We start from the raw sequence: 13,380 nt of genomic DNA, 5'->3' as shown, positions 1-13,380 counted from the left end.
GCTGTTGACTAATTGTAATCTCAAATATTGCATCATCATCATCATCATCACTACCACTTGAACTTATCTACAAACAAATATAAAAGGTAGGTTACATGCATGTCTCAAGTAGTAGCAAGGGTGAAACCAATATTATATATAGATGGTTCAAATAATAGCAATACATATAGATAGTTGGTTCAAATGGCACAAATAAAGACAGTTTAAATAACTACTTATTTTTCTCACACCACCTCTTTAACCAATTGAACCTCCTTTCTTTCATGGTTAAAGTGAGAAACATATCACGATTTTCAGCTTTAACAAAAAACTTACTAGTCATGAAATGCTATTCGCTTCCTTCTATTGCTTTACACTCCACAACCAAACCCATCACTTCCTCAATGGATTCTGACCTCATTGAACCTTGCAGCATCTTGTTAGATACCGCAATAGAAGATTGCATATTTTCCAAAATATCTTTCATTATCTTAACTATAGGGTTCTTCCTATGCTTCTTAGGGCTATCGGTATTGAGAGACGCACTTTGCTTTAATTCATTGGCACCCTTCCTATTGATACTACTATCCTCAAGGCCTTTGTCATCATACAATTGTTCCTTGTCGACATCTTTACTAGCATCTACTCCTACTCCTTCGCCTGGAACACAAAAAGAGAAACCATCAATATGACTATTCTCAAACATTCTTGTGAGATTTTCAGGTGGCCCATTCTAAAGCTTTTTCCATTCTACATGTCCTTGATGAAAAAGATAATGAAAGGGAATGAGGTTTTAGATGTCTGTTGGAGATGAAGAAGATTTAGAGAGATGATCTTTTAATCATGGCTTCCTATATAAAGATATAGAGAGTGAGTTTTAGAGGTCTCTTGAGATGTCCTTAGTCATCGCTTTATCTTTTCTCTTTCTTTTATTTGCTGGCTGGGTTAAAAAGAAGGAGCACGTCCTGTTTGATTTGGCTGGAGCGTGGGACATGCTATTTATTCATGGTTAACTACTCAATTAGAGGCATTAAACATGTTAGGTACTGCATGCATGCATGTAGCAAGGTGCCGATATCTGTTGAGACGTGGATCACCAGCATCCTGCATATGCATGCTTTAGCTGTCATGTGGGGCATGTTCGTTAGCCAACTGGAAGACCATTTTCCTGATACATGGGACCCATGAGTCATATTTGATTAACTCATAAGGACAGTAGTTAGCGTGTATATATTAAGCTACCCAATTATCTAATTTTAAATCAATAAATTAAATATTTAGTTTTCGTATATTATTTGTATTTACGAGGTAATCCACCGGCGGACCGCGTATTCCTGCTAATATGGCGTGTTTGCATGTTGATGCTACGCGAGGGTGCGAATCTTGATGCTGCTCGTACTTCACGATTTATTTTCACATGTGTTCTCCTTTCGTGGCACAAGAGAAATTTTGCAACATTGAATTATTTCACTTTTGAACTGAATTTAACTCTAAGAATATTTTTATTTATCATTTGAATTAATATCACACCATACTTCAGGCTCACTCCAAAATTAGTGTCTAACACCCCTCCTGCTGGTCTTCGACAAATTCAGCGGCCTCTGCATTAACTCTGAGGATGGCCATGGCAAGTGACTAGCGATATATGGCTCTGTATGTGTGAGGCCATAAGGGATGCTTTTGTCTCCTGTCTTTTGTTGTTTCTGTGTATGTGTCTTTAGGTTGCTGGTGCTCAGGCCGGTGGTCACAGAGATGAGTTTTAGGTCTTTACCTTCGGCGTGGCTAAGGGTGATGGTGCTGGAATTATGTTTCCTCTACCAACTTTGACGTGGAAGTCATTGATGCTCTTTTAACACGATAGATGCGACTTAGAGGTGATTCTAACTCGTTGACTTTTGCAACTTAACAATGGTTGGGCTCTCTCATCGTGCTCGGTACGAGGACTTATCGATCTACGCTGGTCAATATCGACTTAGCGGTATGTCAACTGACGGATGACCTTAGAGTGAAAGAAGATTGCAAAGAAGTTCTCGATGCTTTTTTTTGTATTTTATGTTATTGTCGGGTATTGCTTCTAAGATGTGGATGTATTATGTAGATAAATTAACGAAATCTCTCCTCTTTCGCGAAAAAAAAAGACAGAAGAATCGGTAAGAAATTGCATTCTCAGAGAAAAACTATACGAAGCAGTGCAAATGTACAGATAGCAATATAAATGCTAGAGAATATCAGAGCCAAGACGAAAGAAAATTCTACGAGACTTGTTCTCTTCTTTCTCTCAGTTATATGTATCTCTCAAAATCTTATAAAAATCTTTGGATAAAACATCTAATAAAATTTTCAGCCCAGACGCGTTACACGCCCGCTTGGCTCACTCGCCAATCTTTGCGTGCCCGAGGAGCCTTTCCCCACTCCCCAGTCCCCATCCGTCACTCGATGCCCAGCCGTCCGATCCGCATCTTGACGCGATCCCAGCCGCCTGCTGGCTCTCCCACCCCTCGAATCATCTTCCCCTCACCTTTTCGAAACCACTTCCTCGGCTCTTCCTTCCGACGGCAAGGAAGCCTTCCGCCTCGACCTTTTCCTACCCTCGCCTAGATCGCACCGAGACCGAGCGTTCCGGCAGGAACGAAGCGGACTGAGGAATCCCCGTTCCCGTCGCGCGATCTGATTGGTCCCTCGGTCGGGGCGTTCAGGGCAATGCTGCGCGGATCGAGCTGCTGCTGATCACGGTGAGCCGGCCCGCTCGGATCCGCTTGATTGGCTGATCGTCTACGCTCTTTTTCGCGGTTAGTTTAGGTGGGATTGGGTGGTTTGTTTGTCAATTTGGGTTCTGCGTGGCCCGACGCGTCGGATTGTAGTTCGTTGGTGTGTTTCGCGCTCGATTTTGTGCGATGCGACGATTGGTGGAGCTGCGGGAAGGGTGATTGCTCTAGAGTTTTGCTGGGGTGTTGGATTAGTTAGTATTTCTGTGCTGCAATCTTTGCACGTGACATGAGTTTTGTTTGAGGTGAAAAGAAGTTCTATTCCGCCTAACCTTGGGCTGAAATTGGTATTTTGAGGACTTCAATCTAGCATTTTGTAGTGTTAAACAAGGCAAAGTTGGTTTGATCGCTCCGATCGTTTAGATTTTAGCGTACTTCGTTAGATTTTGGTGCGGATGTTGTTTCTGTTTGCATAACTCGAACTCTTCATTTACTACGTAGTAAATACATGGGGAATCTTTGGTCAGTCGATGAGTTCTTACACAGGTGGAGGGTGGTGGCTGTTTTAAGTGTGAATTGAATAGTAGGAAGAGCTATTTTGGGAAGAGCTTGCTGTGACCACTCGGAAGTCGATTGGGTTTAGATTTGTGAATGCCTCGCTTTAGACGTGATCCCTTTTGTTATTTTTTAGGGAGGAGTTTGATTTAGCTAAAAATTTCGGTGTTGCCTAAAGACAGTTTTTTAGCTTAACCCTAGAGCTATTGTTTCGTTTTAGCCTTTAGGAGCAACTACTGATGTAACTTCTTGTTTGAGCTATATGCTGGAATCGATTATCATTATGTTGCTTCAGTTCCAGGTAAAGCTAACCAGAGCAGAAATTTGTGTTTTCTGTGGTACTTTATGTACAACCTGAAATGTATCTATACTAGTTGAGCTAGCATCCATAATGAAATTCTGTCGGGTCAAGGTAGTAAAGCTTCACTCATCTGTATCTGCATGTTAAAACATTTGTCGGAAAGACCTTTAGTTAGATCACTTGGAACAACTCAACTCAGTGCAAAGTGTCTTGTGTACCATTTTCATGATGCATGCTTGATTAGTTCTGAGCAACCAATCTGTTTCGTAGAAAGAGCATGGGATTTTACTTACATGCTGGCATACAGCAGGAAATTGATTATTGATTATGAAGCTCTCAATCTAGCACAAGATAGAGCTTATTGAAACCATGGTGGTTGCATAATCCTGGTTAGTTGGGTAATAACATTTTTGCTGATTTCGCACTGCATTATCTTTTATCAACATTCTGCTCTTTATTGAATGATTGGCAATTGCCTCTCCACCGTACTAGAATCGATGGTTTAACCACCTTTTCACTGAATTCTACACTAATTTGTTAAAGTTTAATCATTAACTGATGAATGATGATATAAGAGCCGCACATAGCTTGTATTGTTTCATCTTGCAATAGCTTGTATTCAATCACCCAGATCCTTTTGTTTGCCTCCTTTATTCATTATGACAATTTTTCATCTCTGTCTAACCAGAATTACTCATTGCATGCTTTATATCATTGCTGATATGATTACTGTATCACTAATCCTATGAATAATAATTTTGAACTAACTTGATGATTGTAGAATTTCATCCTGGTATCTTTTGATTGCTATGAGCATTGGATGAAGTTAATGCTAATCTATGGAAGTGGATGGCTCACACGGTGCTCTAGTTAATAAGAGTGAAGACAATGACTTCGAAAAGAAAGGCAGTTCCGATCCTGTGGTTTACCAGCTAGTTCGGGTAAATTTATACTTAGTTATATGCTTTACTGGCTGTATATGCTTTACCTTTACTGGCCGTATATTAAGATACAAAACTCAGCATGATGTTTCTGGATGCTTACTTGAGTCCTTCGAGAAACACTTAGTCACTTATTTCAAATTTATTCAGGTTGAAGGCGATGGAACACTTGTTCCTGCTACAGAGGATGAGGTTTTGCAGTTTGAACATTTCCTTCACGATGAGAAGGTTGATCTCCCGTCTATTGAAGATGTAGGGCATGTAGAGGAGCTTTTCAGCAATGATTGCATGTTACTGAAAAAGTCTGACTTGGAAGGTGATCTTACTTCGTTAGAACAAGACTTTATGCTGTTTCATTGGAAGACAGCCTGCTAGCCTAGAAACTGACAAAGTTCATGATGTATTAATTCAACTGCTTCGACTGCTGCTGATGCTCGCTGTTTATTAAACTTGCACAGGGGGCTCTTCAAAATTGGAGACCACAGAAGTAGGCACTCAAAAATTGGGTGCTGACTTAAAGGTATGTTGTTTATCTCTTGTTCATCATAAATATCTTCCGTGGGAGTACATTTTTTTGTTCCGTTACCAGATAATATGTTTATGCTACTAGATAATAGTTTTAGTACATCGTAAGATTCCTTGTTGTCAATATTTTCTAGCTAAACTTGGCATGGTGCTGATATGGACTATGGATTATCTGGTTCTGTAAAATTCGTAGTTGAGAGCTCAATTGCCTTGCTTCAGTAAATTTTACTGTATATACTAACGTCAACTTAGTTAAAACTACTTTTGTACATGTTTATCAATGCAACTTTAAGAAGGGCATATCATTGCACAGGAAAACATGTTACAGTCACAGGATGATTCCCTTAGTCCTCCAGCAAAGTGTACAGTTGTTCATGGTCAGCAGACAGATAAATTGCACACAGACCAAGGGGACAACAACATCGTCCAACAGGACAACGCTTCAACCAAGACTACAAACTCAATAGTGTTAAATGACTCTTGCATTGCTGAAAAAGACAAGGCTGATGTCTGTTCAAGACCTGTAGACAACATATCTACAGGACCATTTGTTTCTGGAGTTACTAGTTCAGTGCCTGATTTTTCCATTTTAAGAGGAGAAGTCTGCCTGGATGATCTTACAATTAGAGAACTTCAGGAAACATTTAGAGCCACATTTGGGCGGCAGACTACTGTGAAGGACAAGTTATGGCTCAAAAGACGAATTATAATGGGCTTGACCAATTCCTGTGATGTTCCAAGTTCAGGTTGTGTAGTTAAAGACTATAAAATTGTTGGCAAGGATGCCAAACATGAGATACCAAAGATGGATGAAATACCGAAGGTTGAGCTTCAAGCTACTTATTTGGTCAGGGACCAAGTCATAGATCCAGGAAACGAAGGAGACTCACCATCTAGCTCTTACTATCAGAGTGAGGACCAACAAGGATCCTCCAAGAGGCTCAAAAGAGTACCAATACATAACAATGAACCGCAAGGAAATCTTGTGGCCGACCAATGCACTAATAAGAGATCTAGGAAGCCAACAAAAAGGTACATTGAGGAGTTTTCAGATATTGAAACTCGTGACTCCACTGGAAAACTTTCTTCACCAGCAAAAAAGCCTTCATACGATGAGGTGTTTCTGAAACCGTGGGTAACACCTTTCCATGATGTTGATTCATTGAGTACAATCTATCCTACTAGAAAAGATACTCTTGGAGGATTTAGTGTACAAATTCCTTATGTATCAAGGATGAGAAGGGGGAGTCGGCGCCCTAGGAAGGACTTCATTTCATTTGTGGTAATAAATCTACATATGCATAATTTATTTTAGCAGCTTTAGCCAATTTAATGATCCTTTATTATTACCGCGAAACAAGGCAGATGTTGAATCGCGGTATATATGGAATGATGTTACACATGTCTTTTCTCTCTTTTAATAAAGTATCTTTTCTTCAGCTAATACTGCACTTTAGCCCTGCTTGATTCTCAGAATAATAAGGACATGCAGAAAGCGCTCTGTTGATACAGTTTGACTCATAATTTTCATTATGCCCCCTAATAAGACAAAATTGTATGGAAAATGCACTTCAATTAACTCTGTTCAATATTCCTGCCTTTCAATTAGGTACATTCTGTTCATTTTTCCATTCAACCCCTACCCCATTTTGATGGCTTTTCAATCCCTTGTGCCATTTTGTTATCACCAAAATGTGTCCAAGTCTATGAAATCGTTGAGTGATTCAGCCATGTTGTCTCTTGAAGAGCTCAGCATATTGGTTTCACACTTTTCACTTGTATCTCTTCTTCATCCATATGCCAATAGTCTGTTTGATCTGACATGTAGGGATATGATATGCATAATAGGTAAGGAAGGCTTGCTGTGTCATATTTCATTGAATAAGTTTTTATAAGAATTTATGATGTTAAGTCAGATGAATTGTCTGGATGGAAAAATAATGTAACGGAGTAACTTAATTGTTAGACATCAGAAAGCTGATGCAACCTGCCATAGTGCCCAGCTGAATGGATGGAATAAATTGCAGCCTTTGTTATTAGACATGTTTGGTTGTCTTGTCATATTGCTTAACTTGTTTTTGTTACCTTCAATAACAGGATAATGAACCTTCTGTGGAATGTAGTGTGGCTCAGAGAGCAGTTGGTGTGATGTTGGAAAAAGATGGTGTAGAACGGAACCACGTGAGGAAAGCATTTGAAGTTCCACTAGTGGTATGCCTTTCGTCATGTAGGACAGCTTAATAAAATGCAGGACAGCTTAATAAAATGCAAACTTGAGAAGCTAAACAAGTTCCTGGAAATAGATTTTGAAACACATCGTATTGGCCGTTGCAATTTTACCAGGTAAATGTTGAGAAAGGACATATAGAAGCAGCTGATAATAAGGGGGTTCAGAACCTACAAACAAACATTTACAATGCTGGTGCCAAGCCCAAAATGAAGCGGGGTTTGACGCGGAAGCATCACCGAGCATGGACACTGTGTGAGGTCATGAAGCTGGTTGATGGTGTGGCTCGGTTTGGAGCTGGCAAATGGTCTGAGATTAGAAAACTTGCCTTTGCCTCGTATTCTTACCGCACTTCAGTGGATCTCAAGGTGCGTTTGCTTGTACAGCTCAAAATTTACTTGTGACGACTTGATTTTCAAATAAACCATGCTGCTTATTCAGGATAAGTGGCGGAACCTGATCAGGGCCAGCCAGACACAGCTTCCTGCGCAAAAAGATGTAATCACTTCTCCTTCAATGCTCATGAACACCGTTTTTTCTTATCTGTTCTTATCTTCTATCCTGCAATTTATTTGCTTCCTGATGTTTTCTTCACTCTACTACTCTGAGCAGGGTGGCTGTCCACGGAAGATTAACCCTTCTATCACACCAATACCACCATCCATTTTGTTACGAGTGAAGGAACTAAATGAGCTGCAGTCGCAAGGGGGCGGCTTCACGGCGCCAATCAAGTCCTCTGGGCAGAACATCAAGGTTGTACAGGGAAAAGGGTCAGGATTTTTGTGATCCGTGTAATGCAGATAGAGAGAGAGAAAAAAGGCTAGCAAGATAGTTACACGCTTTTGGACGATGGATTGTACATATTATTACTACGAAGTTGTGGTCACGTTATCCGTCTGCAAAATGTTCTCTACAAATGCATTGCACGTTGTCCGGTGTCTCCTGTGAAATCGAGCTGGAGCATGCTGCTTGTTGTCCAGAAAACCTTGCTGTGTTTACATATGTAGAAGGCAGACGAGAGACTTCGATCGCGCACGCTCTAGTACGAATCCCGTTGACGTAAACCTACAAGTATTGTGGCAGTACGTAGCAAACACAAAAAATTGTACGGTATAAAATGAGTTGGTTGTGACAACATTTTTTTTTACTCTTTCTATCTTAATAAAAAAATCATAAAATTTAAATTATTTATTTATTTTTATTATCTATTCTCATCCTACTATCTTTTTATCTCGATTATGGACATATGATCCGTTTTACTCATAAAAATAAAAAAATAGGAGAAGATTAACGGATAATCTTTTTTTTATCTTATCTGAAATCAAACTACGACATCACTCCTAACGTATTTGTTCAGCAACACTCAAATCTTCATACCTTGAATTTGTAATTGATATTACTACTAATACCATACATAATATTTATATTTTCGTTGCAACGCACAGGTACTTAACTAGTTAAGTGCAAATATCAATCTATTTGGAAGAGTAAAACAAGATAAAAACATACGTAAACATACGTGGCCATGTACACGCATGGAGGGATAAAGATATTCTCTTCCATGAAATTAAGCCAAAGTAACAGTAACAGCAGAATTTAGCTAAGAGGGGCTGTACAAAATAGGACTTCCAGAGAAACTACAGATTGTTCAGTTAAACAGGAAAGAAATACTATAAGCAGCCGAGATATTACAGCTTTGAGCTTCACGTATCTGGTACATACCAAAAATGAAAATCTTTACTGATAAAGAGTACTGAACGAATAAATTCCCTAATTAGGCAAAGAAACCTTGGGGCGTGCGAGTGGGAGAGTGAGAGCTATTGGTAATACCACACCTCTCAGGGTGACACATGGAGCAGCAATCGCTAGATGTAGAATAAAGCTCTTAATATGATGCTGTCAACTTTGAAATGCAATCAATCAGAAATTTACTCTCAGCCGAAGGATCCACCCTCTCCACCTTGGCCACGGTGTTCTTCACTCGTCGCTCATCGCCATATGTTTCTTCTTTGACTTTCAGCCTCAGCAAATACTGATGATACAAGCACTGGAGCAAAATATCTGCATAGCGAGGATCGTCGTTCTCTTTGTACATGTAGAGCTCTCGTGCCGAGCAACCAAGTAGTTCATGCCCAGACTCTTGAAATGCTGTCGCCCAGGTTGTTCCTGAGTGATCTTGAATCTGTAACTGCAGGAGATACCTGTAATCACACTCTGGAAACTCTTGGTTGCACTTGTCACAGAGCCAGTTGCCTGCGTCAGACTTCGTCACCTTCTTATTGCATTGCCTGTCGCCAACCACGTTCGGGCAAGCTGTGTAGCAGAAGGAGTCGGTCTTGAAGAATATAATAGCAGCCTTCACAGTGACCCAATCAGGTTTGTCCCCCATTCCCAGACCATCATCCTTTATCTGTGCTACTGTCTTTCGGATCTCATTCCTTGATGCTGCAGGAGTGAAATCCCTAGATATGGACTGAGTAGAAGCAGCTCTTCCTCCACAATCAAACCACTGCCTGAGACTATGAGCTTCAGCAAGATCAGGGTTTATGAGGAGTTGAGATGAAGAAATTGTGCCAACAGACTTGCCACTGTAATCATTCACTTTTCCAGCTTTGACAGCCAGTACAGGAAAGGCCCCAGATTCAACCATTTCTTGCAGCTGCGAGCCTTCTCTGTTGCAGAAGTCACCCCACATGGTAACCTCAACGCTTCGACCAGACATATCCTTCAGGGTAATTGTCCTTTTCTGAGTTTCCATGCCATTTTTCCTCTGTATTGTGGTACTAGGGTTGACAGATGTAACAACACCTATGACATCAAGAATAGCATTGTTCTGTGCATCTTCAATTTTATCAATTGATGTGAAGCTAAACCGCTGGGCGGGAATGGAGCTGTTCTCATCAGGACAAAGTTCAATGGTTGACTGAGATTCCAAGAAAATCTCCCACTCATTCTTAAGATGGTTGTAGTCCTTCTTTGCAGGTTTCAAGTTTCCTCTTGATACCACATAGACCTGACCAACTTCCACAGCTTCATAGAAGCGATCAACAAGAGCATTGAAACATGTAACCCGTATCTCACTGCCATCAGAATCAAGAAGGTCAAAAGAGAACACTTTGCCATCACCTTTTGTGTTATGGTACCGGCGGATCTCTCCCTTGGCAGTAACTCGAGCCTTGATAGCCCAGCGGCCCTGATAAGGATTTAGAGCAGATATCGGGATTATTCTAGCAGGGGCTTCGTTTTTCATGATTGTGCCATGATTTCTGTAACTGGGTGCAGGGCGATAGGATGGCTGTACTGTTGGTTGGAAGACCTGAGCATTGTCGCTTGGCGTAGTGCCCATGTTCGAAGAGTTCCCTGCCATCGAACGCTGGATTACTGGAGCATTGTCAGTGGGCCTTGTCACTGTGTTCAAAGTACTCCCTGCCATTGAACCATGTCGAGATGCTCCATTTAACTGGTCTATTCCCATGGAATTTGAATTAGAAACTCCAAGCTCAGCAGGCATTACTGGATTCCCAATAATCTCACGTTCTGGAACAAGAACTTCCATGTTCAGAATGACCATAACCCTATGATGTTGCAACCAATCAGCTCATCATAACAAGAAATATCTTGTACCACTTTGATTCACAAAGAGCACGAAATAAATGAATATGATCATCAGTACAAAAGACTACAAAATAATACAATCAGCTAATTAAAATCTGAAGCTACGTGCGCAGCAGCGGAGAAGTAAATTAGAATGATCAAATATCATTTCATGACACACCCAATCAATATACAAGAAACCTAAGTCCCTAGCTGAACCCAAAGATATGACAGCTACCTAGCGAAAATTCGACGCATAGCAAAATGAAGGCATCAAATTTGACGTGTACCACAATACCATGCCATTTTACTAGACATTAGTGACCACTGACCATCAGCTGCACGGCCAGATCTACCAAAGCACAGATCATGCTACTTTTTATCATGAAGACGAAAATTCCAATCAATTCAAGGCTTGCAAGCACCAATTTAGTTCCGAACATGCCTATCCCAGATTAGCACTCGGACCTATTCTGACCATAAGTTAGAAGGCGAGTACAAATTCAATTCAACCAGCGGCACGGTTCATGAGCAGAAATTCAAATGATGGCGCAAACAGGTCAACTAAACCAGACATTGGGTGCGTTAATACATACACCAGCGAAACACATTTCCCAAACTACTGGCTATAACAATCGGAACCGCGGGCCATGGCCAAGCCAACAACCACTTCAACCGAATGCAACCCGCACGCACCAGCTAGACGAAACAATCAGGCACAAATTTAGGCGCAAATTACGACCAATGAATGATCGCGCGCAGGCCCAAACCCTAGCCCAGACCCACCAAACCGCACGCAATGAAATCATCGATCTAGGCAGGGGGGAGGCGGAGGTGGAGGCAGGAGAGATACCTTCTGCCATTGACGTTGTTGACGAGGTACTCCAGTAGCTGCACGATTGCGCCGCGGCGGACAAGGCCGGAGCGCGCGAGGTCGCATAACTGCGCGGCGAGCAGCGCGGTCGTCGTGGCGGCGCCGTCGGAGACGATGGCGCGGAACCTGGGCCCCGAGCCGGGGGGCCCGCTGACCGCTATGCTGCGGAGGTCGACGACCTGCACCACCGGCCTGAGGTTGGTGTCCCCCGCCAGCGCCGTCGGCACGGCGTTGGGGGTCAGCTTCGCCGCCGCCGACGCCATCGCAGGCTCGCAGCGACCCTAGTCGGAAGGCTCCTCCTCCTCCTCTCCCGCCTCGATCCGTCGGAGCGGCTGGACTGCGAGCGTGCGGGACAAGGAGGAAATGAGTTTGAACGCTCAAAAGTATTCGAGGCGGCGGCAGAAATGGTGGGAGGGGGACTAGTACGGTGAGGCAGTTTGATGGCGTCGCGGCTTCTTCCCGAGGAAGACAACGTCAAACGCTCATCTTTGACAGATTTAGCCGTTGGATCTTGACGGCATGCGCGTATCGGACGGCTGCGACTGCCCCGGCGTCGCGGGAGCGTAAGCCGCATGCTCTCCTGGGCCGGGCTGGGTCTGCGTAGGGGTGGTCCTCGGTCCAGTAGAAGCCAGTGTATAAATACTATGGGCTGGGCCGTGTACGGAGCCAGTATTAATCCAACGAGTTTTTATTATTTTTATATTTTTTAATTAAAAATTTAAGTAAATACATTCCTCGTAGAAAAAATTGCAAAACTAGACATCTAACGCCCTCTATGGAGGAGTGGCTAGACCGTTCCATAGACTCATGAACAGTAATCTACGGTGAACAGTACTCTGAAGTTTAATTTTAGTGAAGAAGAATATTAGTGAATTTTAGAAATTATCACATCACATCACATAAGAAGAATATTAGTGAATTTTATCAAATTTTTAGAAATTTATTTGAGCACCAACAGTTGCTACAAGTTATAAAAGTAGTCTTTTTTTTTTTTTGAGAATTTTAGTTTAAATTCTACACTAGATTTTTGGGTGAATTCAATTAAAATAGGTTGCACATGAATTATGGAATATATACAAAAAGTTTTAAAATTTTTGGAGCAATAGAACATCATTGTTTTGAATAGAGAAGATCCAAGGTGAAAGAGTAATGTTCATCGCGGATTACTGAAGTGTGGTATGAGTCTGTGAGATTGCTACTTTTGTAATTTTTTTCACGAGTAATTAAGAGGGCGGTAAAAACCTAACTACCCCATGAAAGGGTGGTATGCGTCTAGTTTTACAATTTTTTCTACAAGTAATCTATTTATTTAAATTTTTAGTTGAAAAATATAAAATTAAAAAAAACTCTTAATCCAACCCGATCGTTTCATATCCGGGAACCGGGGCGAGGCGATGTGTGCATGGCCCATGGGATCCCTGCAAACTGCGTTGATGGGGAGTTTGGACCACAGATTTTAATTCCGTTTTACATTTTTTTTCTTCGTCAGCGAAAAGATCTAAATTCGTGAAATTTTATTAAAAAAAATATCATTTTTTGTCATCTGCCTCTGTAGATATCAAATGTCAGTGAAAGAAAATTCCAAAATTTTAGACATTTTTCGTCCAGTAGTCCCTCGACGTGATACTTGGCCAGCGTCGGGAACGGGCTCCACCGCTGCTTGGTGGCGATGCAGTTGT

At 41.6% G+C, this 13,380-nt stretch overlaps 2 protein-coding genes across 2 annotated transcripts; one reads left to right on the top strand and one right to left on the bottom strand.

Moving 5' to 3' along the window:
- Window positions 1-2,499: 2,499 nt before the first annotated feature.
- Window positions 2,500-8,217, top strand: LOC133921098 (uncharacterized). The gene is made up of 9 exons (XM_062365838.1): window positions 2,500-2,711; window positions 4,322-4,481; window positions 4,632-4,797; window positions 4,940-5,001; window positions 5,320-6,288; window positions 7,104-7,217; window positions 7,350-7,601; window positions 7,675-7,731; window positions 7,846-8,217. Exons 2-9 carry the CDS (start codon window positions 4,380-4,382, stop codon window positions 8,017-8,019), a joined length of 1,896 nt encoding a protein of 631 aa, XP_062221822.1. The 5' UTR covers window positions 2,500-2,711; window positions 4,322-4,379; the 3' UTR covers window positions 8,020-8,217.
- Window positions 8,218-8,777: 560 nt separating this feature from the next.
- On the bottom strand, window positions 8,778-12,141 carry LOC133921097 (replication protein A 70 kDa DNA-binding subunit A-like). Its single transcript, XM_062365837.1, has 2 exons — window positions 11,681-12,141; window positions 8,778-10,808 (listed from the first exon to the last, which is right to left on the bottom strand). The coding sequence occupies exons 1-2, from the start codon at window positions 11,962-11,964 to the stop codon at window positions 9,119-9,121; spliced, it is 1,974 nt and encodes a 657-aa protein (XP_062221821.1). The 5' UTR covers window positions 11,965-12,141; the 3' UTR covers window positions 8,778-9,118.
- Between the last annotated feature and the right edge of the window lie 1,239 nt (window positions 12,142-13,380).

The sequence above is a fragment of the Phragmites australis genome, chromosome 6 (assembly GCF_958298935.1).
Source record: "Phragmites australis chromosome 6, lpPhrAust1.1, whole genome shotgun sequence".
In the NCBI taxonomy this organism is placed as follows: Eukaryota; Viridiplantae; Streptophyta; class Magnoliopsida; order Poales; family Poaceae; genus Phragmites; species Phragmites australis.
This window is presented reverse-complemented; position numbering and strand designations above follow the sequence as displayed.